Source organism: Ixodes scapularis, unplaced genomic scaffold (assembly GCF_016920785.2).
Source record: "Ixodes scapularis isolate PalLabHiFi unplaced genomic scaffold, ASM1692078v2 PGA_scaffold11__112_contigs__length_91849675, whole genome shotgun sequence".
Lineage (NCBI taxonomy): Eukaryota > Metazoa > Arthropoda > Arachnida > Ixodida > Ixodidae > Ixodes > Ixodes scapularis.
Window position 1 is genome coordinate 52,009,103 of NW_024609837.1, and position 26,133 is coordinate 52,035,235.

At 43.4% G+C, this 26,133-nt stretch overlaps 1 protein-coding gene across 1 annotated transcript in view; it reads right to left on the bottom strand.

Moving 5' to 3' along the window:
• The window catches only part of LOC120838523, a 70,786-nt gene that overhangs the window by 16,999 nt on the left and 27,654 nt on the right, over positions 1-26,133 (bottom strand). The window contains exons 4-7 of the mRNA XM_040208477.1: positions 8,439-8,507; positions 7,119-7,255; positions 6,787-6,827; positions 2,488-2,599 (exon numbers count right to left, since the gene is read on the bottom strand). Of these exons, the coding sequence (XP_040064411.1) occupies positions 2,488-2,599; positions 6,787-6,827; positions 7,119-7,255; positions 8,439-8,507 (359 nt within the window). The remainder of the gene's footprint in view (positions 1-2,487; positions 2,600-6,786; positions 6,828-7,118; positions 7,256-8,438; positions 8,508-26,133) is intronic.

Sequence of the window (26,133 nt, forward strand, 5' to 3'; positions counted from 1 at the left end):
ATGACAATGGGCTCCACCTCAGGCAATTGGTTCGACCTAAAGCTTGGCGTCGATTCAAACTCCAATCCCGATTAATCGCCACCCTTCACTCGATTAATTAATCGATTAATCGGTCTCGTTATTTTTTTATGCATAAAATATACATTTAAAAATTATATATTTTTTTAACATGTGACAAGCGGCGCAGTATATAATTTTGATTTCAGATCAAACTCGCAGTGTAGTTGGGAACAATTCAAATACCCTCAGATTCACAGATTATTATTTCAGCTGCATGATGCAAAAGGGTTCGCTGATATTCTCCGGCAAGAGCGACCTCCCTTGATTGCTCCTCTGCGCTAAACGGACACTCGAACGGCGTTGAGTTGTCCGGGGCACGTGTGACCTTCTACAACTGCCTAAAGTTACAAATATCGCCCCTACAGTTCAATTTATTCTAAAACTTGACCTAAAGTTTGCCCTTCATACAGGTGTACTCGTCCACGTCTTCGTGGTTAAAGCTCTGCATTTTTATCTCCTTTTGGTTCGTCAAAAGTTTACCGATTAACCGGTTAAAAGAATTAATCGCGATTAAAGTATAATTCGTTTAATATGTAGGTTAATCCATCAGTCGTTCAGCTCTCGTTCAAACGAATGACGCGCTCCTGGCGTTGCGACGGCGTCAGCGAGTCGGGCAGAGCGTTGGGAGAGTCCCCCGGTCTGACGCGGCGACCGAGGTGTCGGTGGCAAGTCTCGGGCGCCCTTTTAAATCGCCAGTCCAGAGTTTCGCTCCCCCAGAAGCAGCCTACAACGTAAACGAGCCAGTCTCACCCAAAACCTCAAAACGCTAGATCGCAAACATGACGTCATCCTTCTTCAGGACACGCAGGGCACTCGCAACCTTCCACAATATATATATATTGCGCCCAACCCAGCATCACTGAAACCGACCGCAGCCAAAACACATACACCCCCCCACTCGTCACAACATACATCTCTAAGGAACACCCGTCGATACAACTCGACGCGACAGACATTAACACCGCTCACCAAGAGCACGTCATCATTACCCTTCAACCCCGCAACTACCCTAATTCCATCACAATCGTCAACGTGTACTGGCGACCGGACCGCAAGGTCGCAAATCCCACTCCCTGGCTCACCAAACTTGTGGTAAACAACACCAACCACGACATCCTCTTAGTCGGAGACTTCAACAGCCCCAATGTTTCCTGGGGTTACCCAAACACTCAACACAATGGGCGTCTCCTCAAACAAGCAACCGCCCAAATGTCGATGATACTGGCCAACGACACTACACAGCCCATTCGCACCGGTAACAGTGTGGAACGTGATATCAATCCCGACCTGGCCTTCCATCACGGCCCATCCGTAGCTGACTGGTCCGCATCTGACGAACAGCTAGGCCGCGATCATCGCCTCATCCACCTCACACTGATCACCAACGTGAAACAGAAAGCACGTCGCAATACTGCTCGCATCACAAACTAAGATCACGTTCGCTTCCATACCTCCAACAATCCCCACCGACGGACGCTGATCCCAGACCCTAAGCCAACCATCTCCTCCAGGCCCAGAACAAATGCACCAAAAAAGCCCAAACCACAACCGCCTACCCCGTCCATTGACGCCCATCTTCTCAACCTCTGGCAAACTAAACGCAAATTAGTGAAAAAATGGAAGAAAACCAAGCACTCCAAACACCTAAAACACCAAATTTCAAACACAATACTTGCTTTTCGGCCGCTCGCCGCAAGGCGCACCGGGCGCAAATATCTTGACCCACGATATTCGAGCGGCGCCACGCTGCGAGGCGCGTACTATACAGCAGTGACGTAGGACGCCAGAATCTGTTGCTATGGGTACTGCCCCGCGCTGCTGCGCGGCGCCCGTTTTCCTTGCTCATGTGTCCCCTGCTTTATTTAGCCTCTCAAACGCGTTAAGCGCGCCCAACTTTAAAAAAAGTGCAATACATATATGTATTGCACTTTTTTTAAAGTTGGTTTTAAAGTTGCACTTTTTTTTTTTAAGTTTTTAAAGTTTAAAGTAGTCTTACTTTTGATAAACTTTTGGCATTCCATATATGGAATGCCAAAAGTTTATCAAAAGTAAGACTAACTCACTCCTAAAAGTGCAAAAACGGCAAAACAAGTCCAAGAAGCTAAGGGACGCACAATGCAGTGTGTCTCTCTCAACTGGACGCGAAGAATCAAAGTAAGTTAAGAAAGTGTAAATGTGAAGCAACATAAAACATGTAATAACTTTACCGCAGATAAACACTTGCTTATGTATGCAAGCGGATTATCGCTGCTAGTTAATGCATTGTTTGCTGTTAGCTCAAATTAAAAATAATAAGTTGATGTAAATATTACCTAAAATGTTTAAACGCGTTCAGTTAATTTTTTTTAACTGTTCCAAAGCAATTTAACTTAAACTATTATGGACACGAATTAGGAATCTTATTGGTTTTTTTTGGTTTATACGCACCTGTTTCGGATCAGTTCAGCCAACATTCTGCCTACGCTGTAAGGCCTGTCGGGGGCGTATGCTAACAACATGGGCACGAAACTTTGGCACAGCGTCTTGTCCTCGGAATACCCTAAAATGGTGAAATTCGAAGGAAGTTTATCACTCAAGCTTTCGTAATACTCACAAACTATTTTGCTTATGTAAGGAATTTCCATGCAATAATACTTTTAATGACATCTTTATAAAGCCAATTTCTTAGAAGACCATGCATCCTTATTCCGAAATATAAACTCAATATTCTCAAACATTCTTAATCACCATGAAGTGGCCTCACATCGCATACCAAAACCTTCCTATCAAATCAGAAATCAAAATCATATTCCACACGCCTTGGTGTGGCATGTGCATGACATTCAGTGCGTTCTTCGCAATTTTGTGCTCCCTGCTTGTACCCCATCGAAGTTCTATTAAAGCGCAGAAAAAAACGCTCGAATCTTTCCAAGATGTACCTCCCTGAACACTATGATCTAAGACACCAAATTTTAATTCTGTCTGCGTCCACCGGTCCCCACCAGTTCTATTTTATTCCATTTGTAAAAATAGTCGGATGAAAGAGTCATAAGCACCGCATTTCATTTCGAGTTTGATCGCAACTCTCTCAGAAACTGGCTGACACACCACGGTAGTATGAAGGATTGTTTCAGCTCATATTGCCCGCGATAGTACAAAGCGTGACATAAGTAACACAATAGAAAAATCGCCTGCTCATTTTTTTTCGCTGCCCCTTTTGTGTAAAATGCAATATCCACATAGTCTATGTCGTATAATACTGTAAGTGCAAGCGAAGTGCGAGCCACTATACCTCGTCTTATATTTTTATTTGGACTAACAGAAAATGAATGCAAAGCTCTTGGCGTTCTATCGTACCTTAGGTGCACAAGCGCTGATACAGAGGGAGCATGAGTCTCAAGAGCCATACACACATTTTCGTTTGCATGTGTTTGTGTGCGAAACGGCGTGCTTGCGGCAGGGAGCAGTTGCTAGCGGTGCGTCGCGCGCCAGCATGCGCCCCTCAGTAACGCGTTGCGAGAGAGTAGAATCCGAGAAAAGAAAGATATGGTCATGAGCTCGCCAGCGCCCTTCAGCAACGTGCATCCAGTGTGCACGTTTGGAGGCAGGTCTTGGTTTTACATTTTGAGGAGTGAGGAAGAGTACGGGAGATGGGCATACCTCGGCAAATTCATTCATGAACTCGCTCATTCACCTTCATTCACATTCACGGCGTGAATCTGAATGGCACTGAATGAATTCTTAAAATGGAAAAAAATTATGATGTGATGGTGAATGACTTTGTGAATTTGAATGAATTCGTGATGTGATGGTGAATGACTTCGTGAATTTGAATAAATTCGTGATGTGATGGTGAATGAAGTCATGAAGTCGTGATGTGATGGTGAATGACTGAATTTGAATGAATTCGTGATGTGATGGTGAATGAAGTTGTGATGTGATGGTGAATGAATTCGTGATGTGATGGTGAATGAAGTCGTGATGTGATGGTGAATGACTTCGTGAATTTGAATGAACTCGTGATGTGTTGCGATTGTGAAGGACTTCGTGAATTGAATAGAATTCATTGTGATGTGAATGTTTCAATGAATTCGTGACGTGATGGTGAATGGCTCGTGAACACGATGAATTTGCGATGTGAGTGGCTCGTGAACGTGATAAGTTTGTGATGGGAAGTAATATCGTGAACTTAATTCTCGACGTGATAGTGAGTATGGTTATGAATTCAGAATAGGCGGAAAATATGTTACGCAGGTGCTTGCTTGCTTGCTGGTTGTTTTCATCCTCCACCGCAAACGACAGCGACCCATTTGACTTTAGCGGTTTAGGCATCAGCCTCGCTGCGAAGCCGTGCGCGCCTCAGCGCGGTGGCCGTTCGTCGAGTCAGGTCCTGGTTTCAAGTGGCTGACACAAAAAGGCGCCACAGTCCTATTCCGCAAGAACTGCGAATTCGTGAAGGACTACCAGCAGTGAAGTTAAATTTAGTCAACCTGAATGACTTCGTGAATTATGCGGATTTCATGATGTGATGGTGAATTCCGGTGAATTCGTGTTGACCGTGATGGTGAATAACTTCGTGAAGTGATGGTGAATTCAGATGAATTCGTGAAGTTATGGTGAATTCAGATGAATTTGTGAAGTGATGGTGAATTCGGATGAATTCATGATGTGATGGAGAATTCCGATGAATTCACGATGGTGAATTCCGATGAATTCGGAGTGATGGCGAATGAATTCGTGAATTGGTGATGTGATGGTGAATGACTTCGTGAATTGGTGATGTGATGGTGAATGACTCCGTGAACCTGGAGGCGGCGGTGCTACGATGGGGATGAATTCTCAACGCGGTTGAACAACGTGATGTGAAGGGGATGAATTCTCGGCGGAGTTTGAAAGCCGTGATGTGAAGGGGATGAAGGTCTGGCGCGGTTGAACGCCAGGATGTGAAGGACCGCGACTCTGGGAGGTTGGAGTACCTTGTGACGTGAATGCGAATGAATTTGGAGACGCGATTTTGTTCGTGATGTGATGGTGAATGAAGGGAATCTAAAATGCCGAGCTATGTGAGTATTCCGAGGCCACGATGGTTCAAGTTGGACAGAACGAAAGCTAGCGGGATCGCCCCAAAACATTCGTCACGTCGACGCTGTCGACGCTGTCGCCGGGGCCGCCATGTTGCTGTAGATTTCGCTTACTACTGGTAAGCCGCAGGCTACAGTAGCGTGTTCTGGTACGCTATTGCCAGTGGTGAAGTGCGTTTCAACGCGACTATGTGCGCAAGCTTTGCGGCGATGCTTTCTGCAACGTCTTGCAGCCGCCTGCATCAATAGAACGCATCGCGCTCAAATGCAAATCTGTATAGGGTCATTAAGCTACTTGCTCCCTCTTGTAGCTCCTGTAGTTAGGGCATGTTAAGGGTGAAACAAAGTATTAGCAGAGGCGCATGCTTTGTATCTGTACTTAATTACGCGCGCTTGAGCAGTGGAAACTATATTCGAGGCGACACCGTTACACTAGTATGTTCAGAGTGTCTCAGAGTTATGATGTAACAAAGTTAGCGCCCTCAAAAACGCCAATTTTGGAGCTCTACATTAAACAGTAACACTCCCAGAAAAAAAGGGTATATTCTTTCACCCCTTGTCCCATATACGACACCCTAAAACTTCATTGCGACCTAAAGCACGCTGACGTCGAACGGACGGCCTCTACTTTTACGAGGTGCTTGATAACGGTGAGATATACCTTATTAAATAGCTAAAGTACATATCGAAGACTGCAGAAAAGAAACACTGAGATTTTGCAGCAATACAAAAGAAACCTCGATTACTTTTTTTGCAGTCGATAACACGTACATTAACTACTCCAGTAAGTTGTACAACTCGGCTATCAAGCCACCTCTGAAAGTTGGGAATGAAGGTTCGACGTCAGCAGGGGCGGATGCAGGAATTTCCTGAGGGGGGGGGGGGGGGGTTAGGTGTTGGTCAGCGTACCTTATGTTAGGAACCCCCTCCCCCTTACCCTCGTTTCACGCCATAAATTTTACACATGTAGAATATCAAGAGGGGGGTCAGGACATCCGGACCCCCCCTCTAAATCCGCCCCTGGACGTCAGTGCGGCTGTACGTCCAACTGAAGTTTTGGGGTTTCGTATATCGGACAAGGGATGTAAGAATATACCTTTTTTTTCTCAGAGTGAAATTGTGGCGCTCATTAGTACACAGACGAAGTAAAATATGAAAAAAAGCGGCGACGTTTTGCTAGTGTTGTGTCGCATTTTCTATCAACAATTCTAACTAGTACCCCACCGGTTAGAAGTGTAATTGTAACTTATTTTAATTATTTATAATATTAATTTTAAGCTACGCGTTTAGTTTCGAGGTAAATGCTTTATACATGAAGCTGTTTAAAATAATGTATCTAATAATGAAAGTGAGCTTTTTTCTTCCACTTTAACAACCCAATCTGTTCATCACACACTATATGACGGGAAATTGAATTTAAACGAAGTTTTTGCCTAATTAAATTTTGATCACTATTCCAGGCTTGCACGTATTACTCTAAAGAAGTGGAAATAATACATAAGACGAATAATGGAGAATTTGCAAAGCATAAAAATACACGAGGCAAAAAAATTAACGGTATCTGGTCACACTTGACGTTTCCATAAAAAAGGGCCATAAAAAAGCTTCAAATAACAGGAACTGCTTAAAGCCTCGCCTCTACAATATTTGAATAAAATGCGCTCACCATAACTGTTTCCTATATCATAACCCTTGTACAACTTAATTCTGAAAAAAAAAAAAATCCGATTTTTACGCATGTGGTAGACATTACAAAATGTATACTGTAAACGACTTAATTTTCACGGGCTCAAATTTTCGCGAATCGGGCCAAAGCTGAAAATTCGAAATTATTCGGGGGTTCTAATTTTTGCAAATCGAGTGTAGCTTCCGTAGCGTCCACACATTGTCCGAATTGTTCGCGGGACGTATTTTCGCGAATTGTAGGCAATTCGCAAAATTCGCGAAAATTAGGTCCTCGCGAAAATTTTGTCGTTTACAGTAGTTGTTTCCACTTACCCTGTTAGCAGGACGTTAATATCCGGATTGTTCTTTCTTTCAAAATATGCCAATAGTGCACTAGTTGCTCCATCCACGTAAGCAAAAGGATTTCTTTTATCAAAGTTCAATGCAGTCTTCAGATTAGGCTCCTTCTCCTAAGGGTTGTTCGTGAAACAGAGTTATTAAAGGCAGGCATACATTCTGCAAATAATTTTATTCGAGCAAACAAGGCTATTTGTTTTGCGAAATATATGATTGGCCTTCAGCTATATAAAAATTTAGCCCTTTATGTGAAAGCGCATTTTTTCGCCTTCCTGATGAGATAGGACGTGCTCTACACTGAGCAAGCATTACCAATGGGCACATAAGGACACCAAAATAGCTAGAAAAAAATTGGCGTATCTGAAACCTTCTAAGGATTAACGCCATGTCATGGCATCGGTCACTTATGAAATAACATTTTTTTTCTTTTTGAGAGTACTATGCGTGACGTCAAAATGTGCCTCAAAGGATAGCCATCTCAATGGTATCGCGCGAAGGGTCATAGTGTTACTGTTTGTTCTTCACTCTTCCTCTTAGTTTCATTGAGCACGGAAAATAAACAAATGAAATGAAATTAAATAAAATTGTTGCAAAGCACTTTATTGTGGTGACTTTGAAGTGCCATATATTTTCATTAAAGGGGTAATATTGAGAAATAAGCATTCAGCGGCTTACTTTGTATATCACGGGTCACAAAATTACCATCTTTTCTGCACACATTGAGAAGGCGATACCTCGATTTGTTTGATCCAAGTCACATTTTTTCGTAATCTAATTAACATCAAAATTAACATTAAGATAACTAGTTGAGTTGCTGATGTCATTGTCGATGAGATTTCATCACTGCAGTTCCAAACGTCTTTGGAGAATAAAACGTAATCTTTAGTGACACTTTATTATATTCATAAAAAAAAAGTACGGCATTTAAAAAAAAAACATTCAAATTTAGGTACGGTATTTACCGCGAGTCATGCGGTATTGTGCTCTCTTGCAAGTTATTTAATATTGGCTCTTGCTGAAATATATGGATACACTCTTAAAGATTATCTAGTTTTTAGCTGCACAGATGAAGTACCCACCAGGTTTTGAAACGTTTTCGGACTTCCTGATCGCCAAATAGATATTTTACCAACTAAGGGTAATGATGTTATGAACCTGATTATATGTATAATAACGGTACAATTTATAACATAATTATTTGTGTTAAAATGATTGATATTGTACAGACAAAATAACTTGACGTACCGATCTATATATCTCCGCAATTAAGATTAGGATAATAATGGCATTTCTTACAACTCTTCTTATCCAGTACTTAACATCGATCCCATTGAGCAGAAAATAATGTTCGAGGTCATCTGTTGCCTAGAAATAGAATCAGATCAAGTAAATGTTAGAAGACAAGTGATATACGTTTGTTAAAATAGTACGTTTTTTGGTACATTAAATCACAAAGTACAATTCGTGATAATATTTATACCACTAGGACCAACGTTTCATTTTTGGGGGCTCGGCTGCAGGCGTGTTAGAAGATATACATATTTATGAAAATATAAGTCAAGCGACGTACTTCTTGAAGAGCGTAGCATATTTACCTCTATATCACTTTCACAGCACAACGCATATGTAGGCAGATAAATACAGCGCATAAGGTTGAGCAACTATGTGCACACAAAATTGGTTTTGTGTTGTATAATAATGACATACTCTGGTTTTATGGCGCAACTGAAATAAACGCTACGCAAGACTAAATAAAATAATCAATATACTCCATAAAATCTTTACCAACATGGTAACTTATCTACTGACAAACCTTGAGCAGGTGTGTTATAGCAGTATATATGTTTTTTTAGCGTTTAAGTAGCTTTTAACTAGTTTGTGATCTCACTTTTTGTGCATCATTACCAAGGCATCAGCTGTTCATGAGCAGAACAAAGAAACTAATTAATTAATTAATAACTAATAACAATAAATGCTAGGACTGTATTTTTCACTTTTTCTGTGTCCAGGAACAGTCGTAGCCTCAAAGATGATAACACAAATACGCTCTGAAAACAAACTAAATTAACAAATAAACATAAACACATAAAAAAAACAAAAAAAAAACACTGACCTTAATAAAGATAAATGCTTAAGGCATTTTTAAATGAGCGTTCACTATAGAAGGTACCAACTACCGCACTGAGTGTGTTTAAAGCACTTTGAATAGGCAAAAGGGGGAAAAGTGAGCATGGGTCTTGCACATAAAACGTGTTGAGTTGCGATTGCTCACGTGTGGAACAGATAACGAGAGCAAATACACAAATACAGAACAACTTTATGTTTCATGTACTACTTTGTGTAAAAATACGTAGTCTAAAATTTTTGTTGAGCTACTAATGTCTGCAAATTCATTTTTGAAGCATTAACTCGCAAAAAAAACAACACACACACAAAACAAAAAACAGCAAACATGGCGATTGTATTAACGGTGGTCCACAATGTGCGCGAACCTCATCTTAACATAAGTGTTCTAACCTTTCCGAGCCTGCCACAGTCAGACATTTACAGACCACGGTGCCGAACTCAAGTTTTGAACGAACAATAGAGGTGCAAAGCCTAGCAAGATACGAGGGATCGTTAAAATCCAGGGATATTTTCGGAAACAAACCTAAAATTCGCAAGCATGAATTGCCTAAATTTGACAAATGTGCATCAAAACTAAGGTTGGAAAAAAAAAACGCCCAAATACCACACAAAATAAAACATGACGTAACGGTTCATTATCTAGGACATAAAAAGCGAGAACAAATGTCTCGCGGGATCAAAAAATGACAAGCTTTCTTCTCCTATTTATCGCAATTTTTGCCTATCACACCATAACCAGATTTCAGATATGTTTTTTTGCAAAATGCAATCAACATTCGATGTGATGTGTCTGCAGGTTTTAATGTCATGCAGCAACGTGTCCAATTCGAAATGTTTTATAAAAAGATAAAGGCCATTAACAAAAATATGAATCAGTAAAGGTCCCACGCTCTAAGAAAAAAGGTACTCAACGTGACTACCTTTGGGGTGGTAAAAGTTACCACAAATAAAACAACCACCAAGGGTAAAATGGACGACCCCATGCGGAGTGAAAAAGCACTTAGTCAAACTTGACTACCCCAAAAGCAACATGGCGACCGGTTAGCGACGCTCGAATTCCCCTGTAAGGCCTAGCGAAGAGCTCGGCTCTTCGGTCGAGGGAGCGAATAGAGCGAATACGCTTGTTCGACGCCTCGTAAACCCCATCGGACACTCTAAACATCCGTCCCCAGACACCAGTGCCGTACCTATACCCTGTAAGGACGGCAGTGTGTGTGCCGGAATCGCCGCGATTGCCCCCGACGGCATGTCGCTAGATTGACTGTATTTTTACCGCCGGCGGAAAACGCAAAAAAAAAAAATCAAATCGTTACACGAGGAGTGGGCGCGCTGACTTCATTGAACACAACGTATGCTTGTCTTATGCGGTCATGAATCGCTGGGCACCTTCATTGACCCCGACGAGAGACATTCAACTCGCACCAACGCTACCGCTTTGTTTTTGTGTCTTTTTGTTTGTGCCTACCTCTCCCGACAGGGTTATCCATTCGTGCGCGTGTGTGCCTGCACTTCGCAGGTTTTGGACAAAGAACGAGCATTTAGGTGACTGAGTGACACAATTATTACGATTGTTGTCAAACTGAGAATTAGGGGGTCAGTGGGCCGCAGGCCAGGTGTTTGTAAATCAATAGATACATGACTGCGCAACGCTAAGCTTCTTGAATCAGGCGGTAGCTTGCGTAACCTAGAAAATGTAGTAGTAATTGATAGATGGCGCTAAAATAAAGAGAGGAAATGACTATTTTTGTAGACTTCCCGAGACGACCACTCATACAGCAGCACACACAGAGCTCGAATACCAACCAACATACCCAACACTGTTGGAGGCACATATATGTCAGATGTACCAGCAAGGCACATATAACTCCAATTCAACAGATTCACGTGTCTCTACTCCACCCACCCTACCGACCCGATTTGTATATATGCCCTACCATTTTCTGACAGTGATTAGGCAAGCGAGTGCCACTCTTTACTAGATAAATACACAGAGAATATACAAGTAATATTGGTATGCAAGTGCTTTGTGTATTTATATTGGCAGGCTTGATACCTCTTTTAATCTAGCACTTCGAACAGCAACATGATATGAAATTGATCGGCTAAAGAACGCCGGACGGCATGCTCCCGATCAGTTTCGGCTTCAGATTAGCGAAGTGATATGCTTCTCAAGCCATGTTGCCCTATGCTCGCTCCACGTGTGTAATAGGAGCACGAATTGCAACAACCTCGGCATTCGTACTCAGCAATCGACTAAAGTAATATAATTTTTAGTCCTGTATTGTTCAATTAGTTCTTTTTTCTCTTAAATTCAGTGCTCGAGAATAGATGTCTTTTGCCCTTTTTCTTTTATTTTCCTCACCACACAGCCAGTATAAGCCTCAGCGATGAGTCACCCTACTCGCTCCACTTTAAAGGACCCTTGTGTAAAATAAGAATAAAAGAGGAAAGAAAAGTGGTGGGGTACGATTAGATAAAACAACTTGCATAGGCGAGATTTTTTTCATGTCATGCACTGTATTCAGAGAACATAAACACCCCTACCAAAATATTTTAAATATTTCAGTTTTCTGTTGACAACAAAAGTTTGACACATTCCAAGCATTGGGACACTTTATATAAGCAGTACGGAAAGCTGAAATCATTAGGAAATTTTAACCAAAACTATACATTATATATATATTTAAAGTGGTTCTAATGGAGACAATGTGTTCATGTGGCAATTGTTTGTATTCTTTTATTTTTCAAGCCTGATATACAATTTTATATTGGAAATATTTTCCTTTAAACATAATTAAACGTTTTAAAAAAACCTTGTGGGTACTTTGAAACATCGTGAAAATGGATATCTGAAAAGGTTTCTTTTTCATGCACTGGGCTATCAAACTATAATAAATGTAGTAATGATACTCTCTGAAGCCAGAAAGAACCTGGCACCCTTTTTATTGGCACCCTTGAAAATGAAACAAGCGATAAACGTACATGAAAACAGGGGACATTTAGCCCAAAACAATGTTATGTGTGCATTTGAAACACAATAAATAATCAAGACATGAAACACTGCAGTTATCTCATCATTCTAAAAAAAATATCGGGAAATATGTATAACACAAAAAGGAATATGACTTACACCAAGCAATATACTCGGCCATAGAAGCAAATTTTCAACGACAAAAAAAAAAGTACGAAGGGTGACCCAAAAGTAACCGGAATGAATTTCAGGAGAGCGGGGCGTTCGTAGCACCAGCTTCGTCGACTAACAGCGCTTAGCAGCACCCTTTCTGATTAAGTTCGCCGACCGGCGTCGTCTGCTACGGATCCAGCGGCACGTTTTGAATTTTTTCCCCATGCGCTTCAAAATGATTCCACGTTTTTGCAAATTCTGATTTGAAGGACCTTATACATTCACAAAACGATTTCTTTTCAAGACTTTCTTCATACGCGCGGGTCTAAAGGGGAAGGGCCTGTTGAATACGCGAGGGGGAGAGGCGATGTTATGCCATTTTTGCTCAAGAATTGTTCCACTGACAGGGCACTGCGTGAAAGGGCATTGTCAAGATGGAACTAACATTTACCCCTTCCCTCACATTAGGGCGTGCGTTTCTGCCTTACTGAGCTTTACTGAGTACACCTGATTAACAGTTTCACCAAGAGGAACAAACTCGGAGTGATCAGTGCCCAATGTGTTCGATGTTTTAATCAGTTGAGGAGGTTGAGGGCCGCCCTGAATGAGGTTGGTTGTCAATCAATACCTCACCGGCCTTAAAGCGAGGAAGCCACTCGTAGACTTACGATTTCTTATCAGTATCTTCTTTATAAGCTCTCTGAAGCATTGCAAGAGTTTACGCCGCCGTTTTTCTAAAAACGCAGTTTCACGCAGTACGTTGGTCCTTCATATCAGACATTGCAAAAATAAAACGAGAAATGATTTTGAAGCTCCTGGGAAAAGTACTTATAACAGGCAACCCCGTTCGGCAAACTCACTCGGCTGGTGTGCTGCTTAGCGCTGCTAGCAGCGAAAGATGGTGATAAAAATGGCCTGCCCTTCAGAAATTCATTCCGGTTAGTTTGGCGTCTCCCTTCGCATGATTCACCGTGCCAAAAGCTTTCAATATATCAAAGTGTAAGTTATTGAGGAAGGCGGAAAACACAGCTGCCATGTTAAAAAAAAAAAGAAAGAAGATAGCAACCAGTCAATTAGGCTCAATAGACCTTACGCGAAATTGCTTAATGGTCTGACAACACTGAGAGCGTCGCTATTTTAATTTTGGCAAGCGTCGTGGATATCGAAGCAGGGTGGAGGCATCGGAGACAACCCTACGGGCAGTGGGCGATGGAGCGGCAGTTGTGTCTTCCGCCTTACGACTATGGCATGTAGATGAACAGCCTAAACAACATATCGCAACACTCTGGCGAAACTCTCGGAGGTCTGTAACCACTAGTGACAACCCCGTCGAAGCAGCGGAACAAGTCCTACGCCTTCGCTGTGGAAGCTTACACACTGCGGGTTGTCGCCAGTGTGTGCACAGGCCTCCAAGAGTTTCGTCAGACAGTTGAAGTATAGTTGTTTACACTCTTCGTCCAAATTTCATGGTTCGAAGGTGGAAGGCACAGCTGCCACACTATTGCATACTGCCCGTACGGTTGTCTCAGGTGCCTCCGCCGTGCTACAATGCCGACGACGCTTGCCAACATTAAACGGGCGACGCGCTCAGTGTTGTCAGACCATTAAGCGAATTCGCATAGGGTCGATTGAGAGGAGGCAATTGTTCCTCTAATAGACCCTTTCAGGATCATATCAAGCAACATTGTCGGTCCCCATTTTTGTTTCACGAAGCCGGTAATTGCATGACAGTCCTTGCCGAACTCTGACGCAGCATTCGTTTTCGATACAAGCCAAGCCGATTTCGCGTCGAATGCTTGCACAGACTCGTTTCCAATACATGCCCAGAGTGTGCGCCCAACAAATGGCGAACTTCGATAATTGGTGCTGCAGCTACCATACTCCGTTCACCTCTAAGCTAAGACTGCGATGAAACCTGCATTCTCGTTAGGCCAGTCATACGCCTCTCTTTCACCTCGTCATCATTTTTTTGTCCATACTCGCACGCGTAGAGTCGGGTCAGGTGATGAAAGGGAGGCGGCTGATTGGTCCTGCAAGCGTGTTGTCTCAGGCTGAGGGTGAACGGAGTATAGATGGCGCACACTTTTGAAAAGGGTCTATTCAAGGGTTGCTGACAAGCTGTCGGTGGCGGCAATACAAGTAGCAGAAACGCATACTGCAATTTTCACTCGTCTCTTATCCTTTTATAAGAACCTTTGTTGTTGTCGTGGGCAACACTGGATCCCACCGCTGCCGGCATGTCGTAGTCGAGACAGGTTAACGAAGACAACTGGTTTGTTGCATACTATTTGTTGTTTTGTCAGCTGGTGCGCTGGCGGCATCGATTACATGATGGGCCTTGTCGCCTAACCCTTTTTCGTGTCTTTTTGCTAGTGCTCGCCACATGAGATGATGCGTTGTGCTGCCCGCAGCAGATTCTAAATCACAATAAAAAAGAAACAGGGTGACAAATATGTAACAATGTAGCAATCATAGATGTTTTAGACTAGATTGACACGAGCATTTTTTTCCCAACATTTTCACAAACGCAATTTTGGAAGTCTCACGGTCTAAAACCAACAAGCACGGCCCACCAAAAGGTTGAGGATTCATGCCACCACCTTCGGATGGTCTGACGAGCAGGTGAAATATAATTACACCTTCAAGTCACTATAAATTCAAACGACCCGACTCTCCATCCTTACTAATGCAAATAAACGAAATTGATATGTTACAGGAAAGAAGAAAAAAGGCTAGGCTGAAGTTTTTTACCCTCTTACAAATAATAGCCTTTCTATTAATCGGCACTCATATCTACAACCCGTTACTACGAGACAGACCAGACATCACCAGCCACACTTACTGGCAGCTTTGCTCGTGCCATTATTAAAAAAAAAAAAATACGCAGGGCAATTAGTGACTGAAATTCTCTTCCCACCCAGTTAGCCGTTTCCTCCCAGCTCATTACTCCACAGGTCCTCACCGCGACATTTCCTTCTGCTGCTGGTGGCCTTTTTGCTCTGCAAAAAAGCTTTTTTTTTTTTTGTACTTCTGTCGAAAGTTTTGCTTGTATATTGTCATGTACGGTGTGTGATTTACTCTTTCTTATTCACGCCTGCTTGGACCATCTTGGTCTTCTGTATGTTATAAATAAATAAATAAATAAATAAATAAATAAATAAATAAAGAATAGCTGCAATTCCCATTTGCCGATTTTACAAGCACAACCGCTGAAACAGCGACATGCTATTTTTGCTATCACCACCATCAAAAATACAATTGTTTCATGATGTACAGATCTAAATGTTTTAATTGAAAATATACAACTATACCCATGTCTTTTGCTGACGTACCTGGAACCATAAATTACAAAACCAGGAAAAATAAAACTATATAACAATATAATTTTTGTGTCAATTATTCTTCTGACCCTGCAGGGATGATGAAATTGAGCTACAAGCAGTCTTGTACACGTTACTAAAAAAAAGTAATCGATTACAATTACTATTACTCTTGGCTAAAAATTATTCTATTAGATTACTTGATTACTCGACAGCAAAAGTAATTGGACATTACTTAAAGAAGTAATCTTTACTTTTCCGATTACTTTATCGTGTGAAGACACATATTTAGCGCTCATAACAATAAACTACTTCCAACCTATATTTCACATTTGCACAAGTATTGAAGAAGATAAACTGGCTCCCTCTTCGTGGTTCTTGCATTTTCACAATGCGGACACAAGCATAGAATTCGTTTGAAGACGTTTAATGATTTGGGCATTCGCCAGTGTGTGTGTGTGTGGGGGGGGGGGGGGGGGGGGGGGGGAGGGGGGAGCGGAGGGGGTTCTAGATCTTGTTAAGCTTGAGAAAGGGTTGTCGCTCAAAGTTTGCGTCGCTCATTTTATTACTCACATGTGGATGAGCTCGCATATTATACAAAAGAGCAGCAGCTCCAGGATTTGAAACGGATCATGTGTAGTATCCATTAGCGGAAGAGATCGCCCCGACCACTTCTCAACTCGAAACATTGCTTGTCACAAAGACCAAGTAGGGGAAATGGGGAAAATATTTCAACTGCCTTTGTTATATTTTGCATCCGCCTTAGGCATTCTTCGGTTCTGGTTCTCCTACGGGCTGCGAGTAGGTACCCTAAGCAGGATTTTTTTATTTTTTTTTTATTTTTTTTATTTCTGTCTGTGTGTGCGTGAGAGGGCTAGTTTGAACGAAGGACTCACAAGGCTACATTCTGCATCCTCAAACTTCGCCCTGAATGGCATTTGTCACGCATTGTGGCTTCCCTCGGGCTTCCCACTCCCAGTCCCAGCCCGAAAAAAAAAAAAAAAAAAAAAAAAACGGACATTCCACAGAAACTGTACATAGAAAGAGATTGACCTCGTTTCCTACAGCTCCGCAAAAATCTTTATTTTTTCCGTTCGGAAAAAAAAAATCAAATTTTATTTTTGTCATTTTATAAAAAAAGCCGTGTACCCGGGGGGGGGGGGGGGGGAAGGGGGGGGGGGGGGGGGTCCCGTGGACAAATTGTAACGGTTACAAGTAATTTTATTACTTCAAAAATAATCAGATTACTCTTGTGATTACTGCCTATGAAAAGTAATCAACTGATTACAAAATTACTCCAAACAGTAATCGATTACAAGTAATTTGATTACTTGTAATGCGTACGGTACAAGTCTGGCTACAAGCACATGAAGTTTAAATAAAAATATGTTTATTATCTATTATGAACTAATTGCTATATTTTTTATTCTAAATGTCCCCATGGCAAGCACAACAAACTCAGTTATTTAAAGGTGACAGAGACATTTTGGGACATTTGGGATGCGAGTCACCTCACCACGCCCATTGCCAGCCTGGCTTCAAGCATGCCAGTTTACGTGCCACCAAATATTTTACAAGTAAAGGTGCATCCGTCTCTATCCATTTGCGCCAGCGCACCCACAGTGCCGAATGATACTCCCCTAGCGGTGTAGACACCACGCATCTGAGTAAAGGCGTGAGGATCACGCCGTCAACACTGTAGAGCAGTCATGCCGCGCCAAGGGAGAGGGCTGCCATGGGCACACCGCGGTACCGGCTTTGCCGAGACAGTAGAGGCAGCTGTCTCGACCATTGCCCCATTTGTCCGCAACCATTGATGGCAGCAATCATCTATTGTTGCCATCAATCGTCCCAAAAGAGCGATCTCACTAAGCGTTCCACGCATGCGTGACGCCGCAATAACTTTAGTTTTCAGGAGGCAGGGGTCAGTGAACGAGACGGCTGGTGTCGTCTCGACACGCGCGTAGCTCTAGCAGGGTTCTCCCAGATGCAGAGACCAAGCTTCCTCGATGCATTGCGGTAGTGGCAGCCTAACCAGACTGGCTAGTGAGATTGGTCTATTCGAGGAGAAAAACCCTGAGGCTGCTACGCATCTAGTAGTTCCCACCAGCCAAAGCTTATACGTGGCAAGGCCATTGAATTTTCACGGAGTGAATTACTTTCATAGTAAAGTATTTAGTGTCACCATGCCACATCATGGGGGTTTTAAACACCCACTGGCTGTACAATGTCTCTTCACTTAATTTTTTTTGCTATATTTGAAAGATGAGAGGTTAAAAAGAGGGATGGAAAAGAAAGTCAGAAGAAAGGGGAGGTGATGCGAAGCGACTGACCGAATCGTCGTGGGCGAGCCTGTGTGTGCGGAGCTCGGGCTGGGGTGGTGCGTTGCCAACATGGGGGTGCCTTGAAGGGACCCTACCCCAGGTTTGGCTAAACAGCCAAGACCCGAGTTTAATCAGACACAGATACACATAGCACAGCGAGGCATGCAGGCGGTTTGAACCCACGCTGGCTCAGAGCTCATGATGATTGGTGACGCCACTTGCCAAATACCTACAGGCGCACAAGTCTCCTGTGGCGGAGCAAACCTGTAAAAAGGCATTCAGTACATGAAGTAGATACTAATCGAGCCAAACGATGCGCTCCAACCGGAAAAAATGAAGGCACAGCTCAGAGATATGATGGACCTCCAATGTGTTTGTATGTCCCGTGCGATGTATTTTACATGCTCCAAGTGAACTAGAAAAATGATAGCATTTTAAACTCCTAGATTATATAGTCGCTACATATAAACTTAGAGCTGTAAAGTTAAATTTGCCCAAAATACTGAAAGCTAAGCTTAAATATGCACAGCTTTTTAAATAAAAAAATAATGTCTTCGTTTAACTTGTCTTTCCAATTATGTGTGACACCTCATTTTTCAGCTACAAATGAAATGTACTGATGTGAAACCTATAACTTTACGTTGAATCCGGGTCATTATTTCTCTGCAGCGTGCCGGCTTGCTCAAAATAAAATCAGGTGGTCGTATCTCGGTCTCAAGAAAATTAATTGTCAAGGCTAGTGCAGCATTAGTAAAGCTTTTTGTAGAGGCTTCCTTAGTTAGGCTGACTGAGCTACTTTGGAAAGAACCAGCCGAGGAATAGATTATGAATAAACAGAATCATAATTAGACATTCCACTGAGACGAGTAGCCAAGTGAAATCACCAATTAGCAAAAGGCTCATGCGGTCGTAACCGGCCAACTCAATAGCCTCCACCAAAAACTCTTTTAATTGTATCGGTATCCAAAATAAACTTGAAACACATGTACGAGACGGGCATTGTACGATGGTTTTCTCATAAATCGCATCTAGCGTCCTAAGACACTGTGACATAGCGCGCCCCGATGTCGCATTGTGTCGAGCTGACCGACTCAAGGAGAAATGGCAACTGCGTATTTTGGTAATTCCACTGCAGTGTCAGCTGTATGCAGTTTGAATGTCCTCATGTTCTGCGAAGTTACTACGAGCAACATGGAAGATGTGATATCATCAGACCAATACGAACAAACAGAGCATTGTAAACAACGACAATAATGCAGATAAGCGGTGCTAAAATGCTGAAAGGTAGTGCATGCTTCGGTTTTTCTCCATAATTCGTTCCTTAAAAGTTCAGAAGGTGAAGAGGAATTACGACGGCCAGGGTGCTCTGGGGTAGCAACCGCTACGAAGTCACCTAAGCAGTGTGGAAGGTGTCCGCTGTGCCGAGGTTCACATTTCATAATGACGCACCATGTTCGTTGTGAGGTATATACCTCGAGGTCTGCGAGTGAGATTTGGGTAGGTAAACACTGAGAGCCAGTCAAGCAGGACCAAAAGGGGACTTGGAGGGGTGCATGGGTTGATCCTGCTTTGACACCTTAGAGGCCCGAGCCTAGCTGGGATTTGACTGAACCCTCAGCAGAATGCACGGAGGGGGACCAGACAGGTCTTCTTTAATGCCCGTCAAGAAAAGGTGCCTACCGGATGCTATTGAGTAATAGGAGGTAGAATTTGGTGCGCAGTCTTTCTCCGAAAATAGCTTCAGTCACTCTTCCTGGTCCTGGGTGCTGCTTGATGTCTCGTGAAACGACAGCCCCAGCACCTTCTTGCCCGCAGCTAGCACGACAATTGCCAAAAACAGCACCAAGAATTCAAGAGCACACTAGAGAGGCTAACTTACGTCGTTGACATTTTCTGTCTTGTTTAGGGAAGCGTCTCTACCTTGTGGTGACAGTTGGCAACCTGAAATTGAACAGAGATTATCAGTATTCAGGAGACTATGCTTCATGACACCCATCCAGACATGTCAGTCATAAAGAGCTTGGCAAACACTATCTTCGTGTACCACAGTGTTGACCAAGACATTTTGGACCAAGTAAGAAGATCCCAGTCATGTGCGCAGTCTTGTTAAATGCCTTTGATGCATGTTCCGAACAGCTGGTTGGATACCAAGCAACGCTGAACACGGTTTCACATATATAATGCCATACTGCTGAAGAGTTTTGTAATACTGATCGTGGTTCACTCGGACACCAAGCGGATAGAAGCATAGACCAAGACCACAGTGGAAGATCAGTGTGACATGTTTGGTCGATTTGGACAGCCAAGGACACTGGTGTTTGCCAATGGGGGCATTCACGATGTTCAGCCTCGAAGCCTTGGAACCGGGCTTGCAAGCACTTCCCCACTTTTCTTGAAGCTCCGCTGCTGCAGAACCACAGCAAAATATAAGTACTTCTCTGAACTGTTATTGGGCTAACGTATCAGATCCCAGACAGAATTCTGTCTATATGCAGTTTTACTCGTCCCTGCAAGGAAGAGGCCAACAATCTTTTTGGTGCGGGACAGACTGTGTGGGCGCGCAGTTTCGGCATATGGTGGATTCCTGATGTTGTGTGTTCACTGGATGGTAAACGAATGACAATAATAGGCACGCCAAAGGATAGCACCAACGATATTCGGATCAGCTCTGGACACGACATCCTCACAAGTGAATTGGCCTGGCTGTAGTACTTTTTTGACAGAGAGGCAAACATCTTGGAGGTTCGGTTATTTATCGATAAATCGGCTTCTTGGCAGCCGGAGACATGCAAAAAGTGTCGGTAGAGCGGCCAGGCGATGAGGTGCCCTGACGGGAGGCGAGTAGTGGCCGGGATTCACTATCAGCTCGGGCCCTGCCGGCGACAAAGCAGAGGTGATGACTTTTAGGTTTTGGTTTGCTTAATTATATCGCCGAACGTCAGAACTGAAGAACAAGAACGGCAAAAAAGGCGCGATCTCGGGCTCGAGCTTACACTCATAATAGCGAAGATAGTGTCCGTGACGACGCAAGAAACCAGTAAAAGCCAATTATTACATCCCCCTCCTTTTTTTTAAACAATATCTCAAGAGAGACATCAAAGCAGAAAAAAAACTGCTCTCTATTTCTTAATATCTTTTTTTTTTTAACAATAGCCACAGAAAGACTACAGTGATAAGAGCATCAGAAGACGACACTTATGCTGCGAAACACAAAAGCAGACAGAGAAGTAATATTGAAAAAAACTTCATATTCGAGGAAAGTTAGTCACATTTGAGATAGTTGCAGTCGGGGGGAAATGGCGGCTCAGCGTCCGCTTCTGAGGTCACAGGCGTTTATAATGAAAACGTTTTCTTAGAAGAAAACACCGAAAGGGAAACAATTAATTTCACAGCAGTGCGATTTACCGAAAGCACCCGTCGTGAACGGAAAAGATGCTAGCTCCTCCGTGTAAGGCGGCCGTCGGTGAAGCTTTGTGGCGCGGGCTGGTGCGGGCTGGTCCTTCCCCATAGGGTCTCGAGCGAAAAGGCCAATGAAGACAGCGGCCGTCTTGTAAACGCCAACTTCTCCTGAGGCCGGAGCTCGGCGGACATCTTGCGCGCTGACTATGTTCCATTCACCCCCACACTGAGACTGTGATGGAACCTACGCTCTCGTTGGACCAATCATAGATCTCTCTTTCGCCACGCGATCACGCTCCCGCTCATACCCATGCGCAGAGAACCGGGTCAGGTGATGAAAAGGAGGCCGCTGATTGGTCCGGCGGGCACGTAGTTCACACTGCAGTCTCAGCTTAGTATAGAAAGGAGTATAGGGCAGCATGTCTCACCAACGCAATAAAATTTCGTAAAGTCCAAAACCGGACATAGCGGAGAGACCGGCCAAAGGGAAAAATTAAACGGTTTGAAAGTCAACGTCTTACAGGGCAGACGGGTTAACTAAACGATCACGGACGTTGGAGCACTGTGAAGAACCGCGGGGGCTCATTTACTGCCCTGAAAGAACTGAAGGAACACAAGCGTTGGAGCACTGCAAAATACCTAAGAAGCTTATTTACTGACCTAAAGAAACTGAGGGAGCACGAGCGGAAGAACGTCGCGAAAAACCGCAGGGCTTTTTTCTGCCGTGGAAAAAGTTCAAGAAACGAGGCGTTTGAAAAAGCAAAATGCGAAAAAAAAGCAAAAAAAAAATATTTAAAGATACGAAATGAAACGTGAAAACGTCTGAAGCAGTGAAACGCAATGAGCCAATCTGCCTACTAAAATCGAATGCCACAAAGTCTAGAAGAACTGCGACAATCGCCGGTTCGCAAACTTTGTGACCGGGATGCGGAGCTATGCTCCAAACGAGAAACAATGGAGAGAACGGGACGGGGGCCTTCAGGCTCGGCGTAGAGGCTCGACCGACGCACCAAAACGTGGTAGCGGCCGACGCACTAAAATGTTGCCGACGCACCACAATGTAGTGATTTTGTAATGGAGAGGCAACCATTTTGGTGGTTCGACGATCAGGCTGCAACACGGCATCAGGAGATATCCTGGAAGGACCTGTAGAGTGCCTGGCTATGGAGTGCACTGACGGGAGACGGGGCAGAGGTGATTGATGCTTAGGTTTAGGTTTGATGAATCATAGAGTAGAACATTGAAGCTGAAGAACACGAACAGGCGAAAGAGGCGAGCGTTCGGGCTCGAGCTAGTGCTTGTAACAGCACAAATAACACCGGTGACGACACAACAATAGAGTAAAAGCAAATTACTTCACTGCCACTGAACTGGAACCCGCTACTGAATTGGAAAGTTCATGCGCTACGTACATCCGGGAAATCCCAACAACGAAGGGTGCAGCTCAGAAATTCAGCCAATGTTCGAGATTGAGGAAACCAGTACGGGCGACACAGTCACATACCTCTGAGCATGTTTACCAGGTAGATACTTGGTCTCAGTGTTAAATAATTCAATACAATCAGATATAGGACTAGTGAATTTTTTTCTTTAAATAAGACTCAAAACGAAATACAGCAAAAAGAACATCCTTACCTCATTTCGGAAAACACTGATGGCAAACCAAGCGCACGGTCGTTCGTTGTTATGACGCTCAGCTGTCTCCAATGGCTGTCGAGAACCAGTGTTGCTGCTCGCGCTGACAAATATTTTATTCCCCAAATTCACGCAAATTGCACAAGACACGATGTTGGCGAATCTTGAAGGATTACGAAAGCTAAAAAAGAAGAGATATCGTAGTTTTTGCGCAGTTATCTAAGCTACTGATATCATTTACGACTGCGTGCACTCAAATATCGGATTCGCAAGTGACCCCTCCCTCCGTCGTCACTTGCAGAAAGTGGTAATAGGCATCCTGCGTTGCCCAAGAGGCGCTGCAAAAAATGACTTGTTAGGACTTGTTTTGGGTAGTACAAACTTGAGCGACTCAAACCGCCACACGTACAGAAGTGTGCCTGCTCTGGGCGCGGAACACGATAACGAGTAAAATAGAAAAACTCGAAAAATGCTAACGCCGTCGAAGCACAGGCCAAAGCTAGGACGATAAGAGCGTAAACCAAGAAACGCCGTATCACGCGTCCCGAAGAAACATAAAGGGGAAGAAAAATAAAAAACATCGGGATGCCAGATCTTCTAACGTCACCACTTAGATATGAGACGCGTACCCTAGCGGTGGTGGCATGAATCCGGAACTTTCGGTTGTCTTGCGGCGTTGAATGTAGCCGATTTTGGACGTCCAAAGGTGTTTTTTCCGTTCTTCTGCACTACACAGAAGTAAGAAAATTACGGCGAAGGCGCCACAATAGTGGGAGTCCCAATTAGGTGAGCTTGTACTACCCAAAACGAGGGCGCCACAGTTTGTTCAAAGCTTCAGCGCAGGAGGCCCATTCCACAGCGGCCCGGGGTCGTCACTTAAAGGATAGTCACTTTCACTTTAGTGTAGTCAAAGCCTCCTAAACGCCATTTTGTCTACCCAGGGTAGTAATTTTTTCTTAGGGTGCAGAGTTGGACCCTACGGAACACCAGAAGGGCATATATGTGATCTCGATAACACACCGCTGACACAAACTGCCAATGCGCCCAGACATATATGTCTTGAACCACAGACATAAAACCCAAACAAACTTCATACTCTGACGATTGGTGCAGTTATAGCTTATGATGCACAAGGTAAAATGCCTTGCTCAGTTAAAAATTTGATTCGTCGACCTGCCCATGTTAGAAACAATAGGACAAATAAAACTAAAATAGTTCGCTAATTTTTTTTTAACAAACCTAAACTTATTGAGACCATGTTGTGATTTGTCAAAAAAGCATTTAAAATGCCTAGAAAGTTTCAATTTTACTACGCTTTGAAAAAGCTTTGAAAATCTGGATAGTATAATAACACAGGTCTATAGTTCACCACATCTGACTAGCCCCCAGGTTTTAAAATTGACACTATGATGGATGACTTCCATATTTGTAGAAAAATAAAATTTTCCATAAATTAGAGATGACACTGCATTGCGAGGGCAGCATTTTCGTAATAGCAATAACCGCACTATAGATATTTAGAAGCTGATATTGTCTAGTGTGAGTATTTTCTACAAGGGCGCATTTTATTTCTAACGTCGTTCGCCATCCCCAGACATAACGAGTGCGATTGTGAAGATTACGTTTTTTAACGAGTTATTTACCGCTGTCTAGCGCCAGAAAAAGAAAGATCAAACTACCAGCGCATTTCCTGTCAAACAAACAATGTAAATACTGATCTCTATTATAGGGGGCTGGATGGCTTATTCAGCAAGCAGGTATGAAGCCACCGGAAGTAAGCGCTTAGCAGGCTTTGTAACCCTTCCGTGTGCTGGTTCGAAAAGCGTCGAGGGCGCTGGATTTTCGCTTGTGACCTCAAGAGCGCCCGCTTGTTGCGCAGTAAGATCGCATGCAGAGCCGAGAAGTATAATGGGAAGCCATCCAATGTAAACATTTTGAGATTCTAGTTGATCAAGTGGGCATATGTCTCAAGTTCAACTGCCTCATTTTCGGGATTTAATTCGGAGCATGATTATTAAAACGCACTCCAAGACACCGGAAAGTACGGACGAAAACATCGACTGAATGCACTAGGAAGTCCAGCAGGCTCCGGCCTCCGGGACAAGCATCAAACTTCCGGTGGTTTCACTTGCGCCCTGCTCGGAGAGCGGGCGCAAGCGTCCCCTATCATAGAGATCAGTGATGTGGATCAATCTGGCTTGATGGCATGGACACCCAGTGACTGGTGCTGCAAAAGTGCTACTAAAGCAAAATACATTATTGTGGCTTCTTAAAAATTACGTTATCGATGCTTTTAATATACAAAGCTCTACACACTTCTTATGGATTGAAATACAAAGTACAAAAATGTGAAGCTATATTTTATTGCTTTCATAATCACTGTGGAAAGTTTTATATGTGTGGGTTGCGGGAACTAACGGCCTGAATATTTTTAACTACAATAAGATATGTACGAGGTCCCAACGTAGTGCGAACTATTAAGGAAGTGGGGATTGCATAAAAAAAAAAGTCAGCCGAAATGTTTTTGCAGACTATTCGGGAGGAGATCGAACAGTCACGCCACTAGCGGCATGCTGCAGCTGTGTGGACAACGAACCACATTTTCTTGTTTGTTCTTGATCAGAGAAATCGAAGATGACGATTCGAAGGCCGCTCCTCGTGCGTCCAAAGCACTGGTCAAAGCGAAGCGCTCGTGCTCAGACCATGCTAGGCGAAGTTCAATTTCTTTGTTTTGCTGTGTTAGTAAACACTGCGCTATGTGGACAACAAGCTGGATAAAGCGCCCCCTATAGTTCGATCTCCTGCCCAATCCACCGGATGCAGTCTGTATCCTGTGTATTTAATGCATCGAGGGACCCAGACGTCGTCTGGTTCGTAAGGCCGTTTATAGAACACTGACTTTGTTGGTGTTCACGCACCCGCGTGCACGTGCGCATTCCCTCGTCATCGTTTCTCATCTACATCCTGCCGGGCCGGCACTGGTGTCTTTGCTGCTTCTAGAAGTGCAAGCCTTGTTCAGTCTTATTTAGTTCCCGCCCGTGAGGAAGGGAAATTCTGAAAGC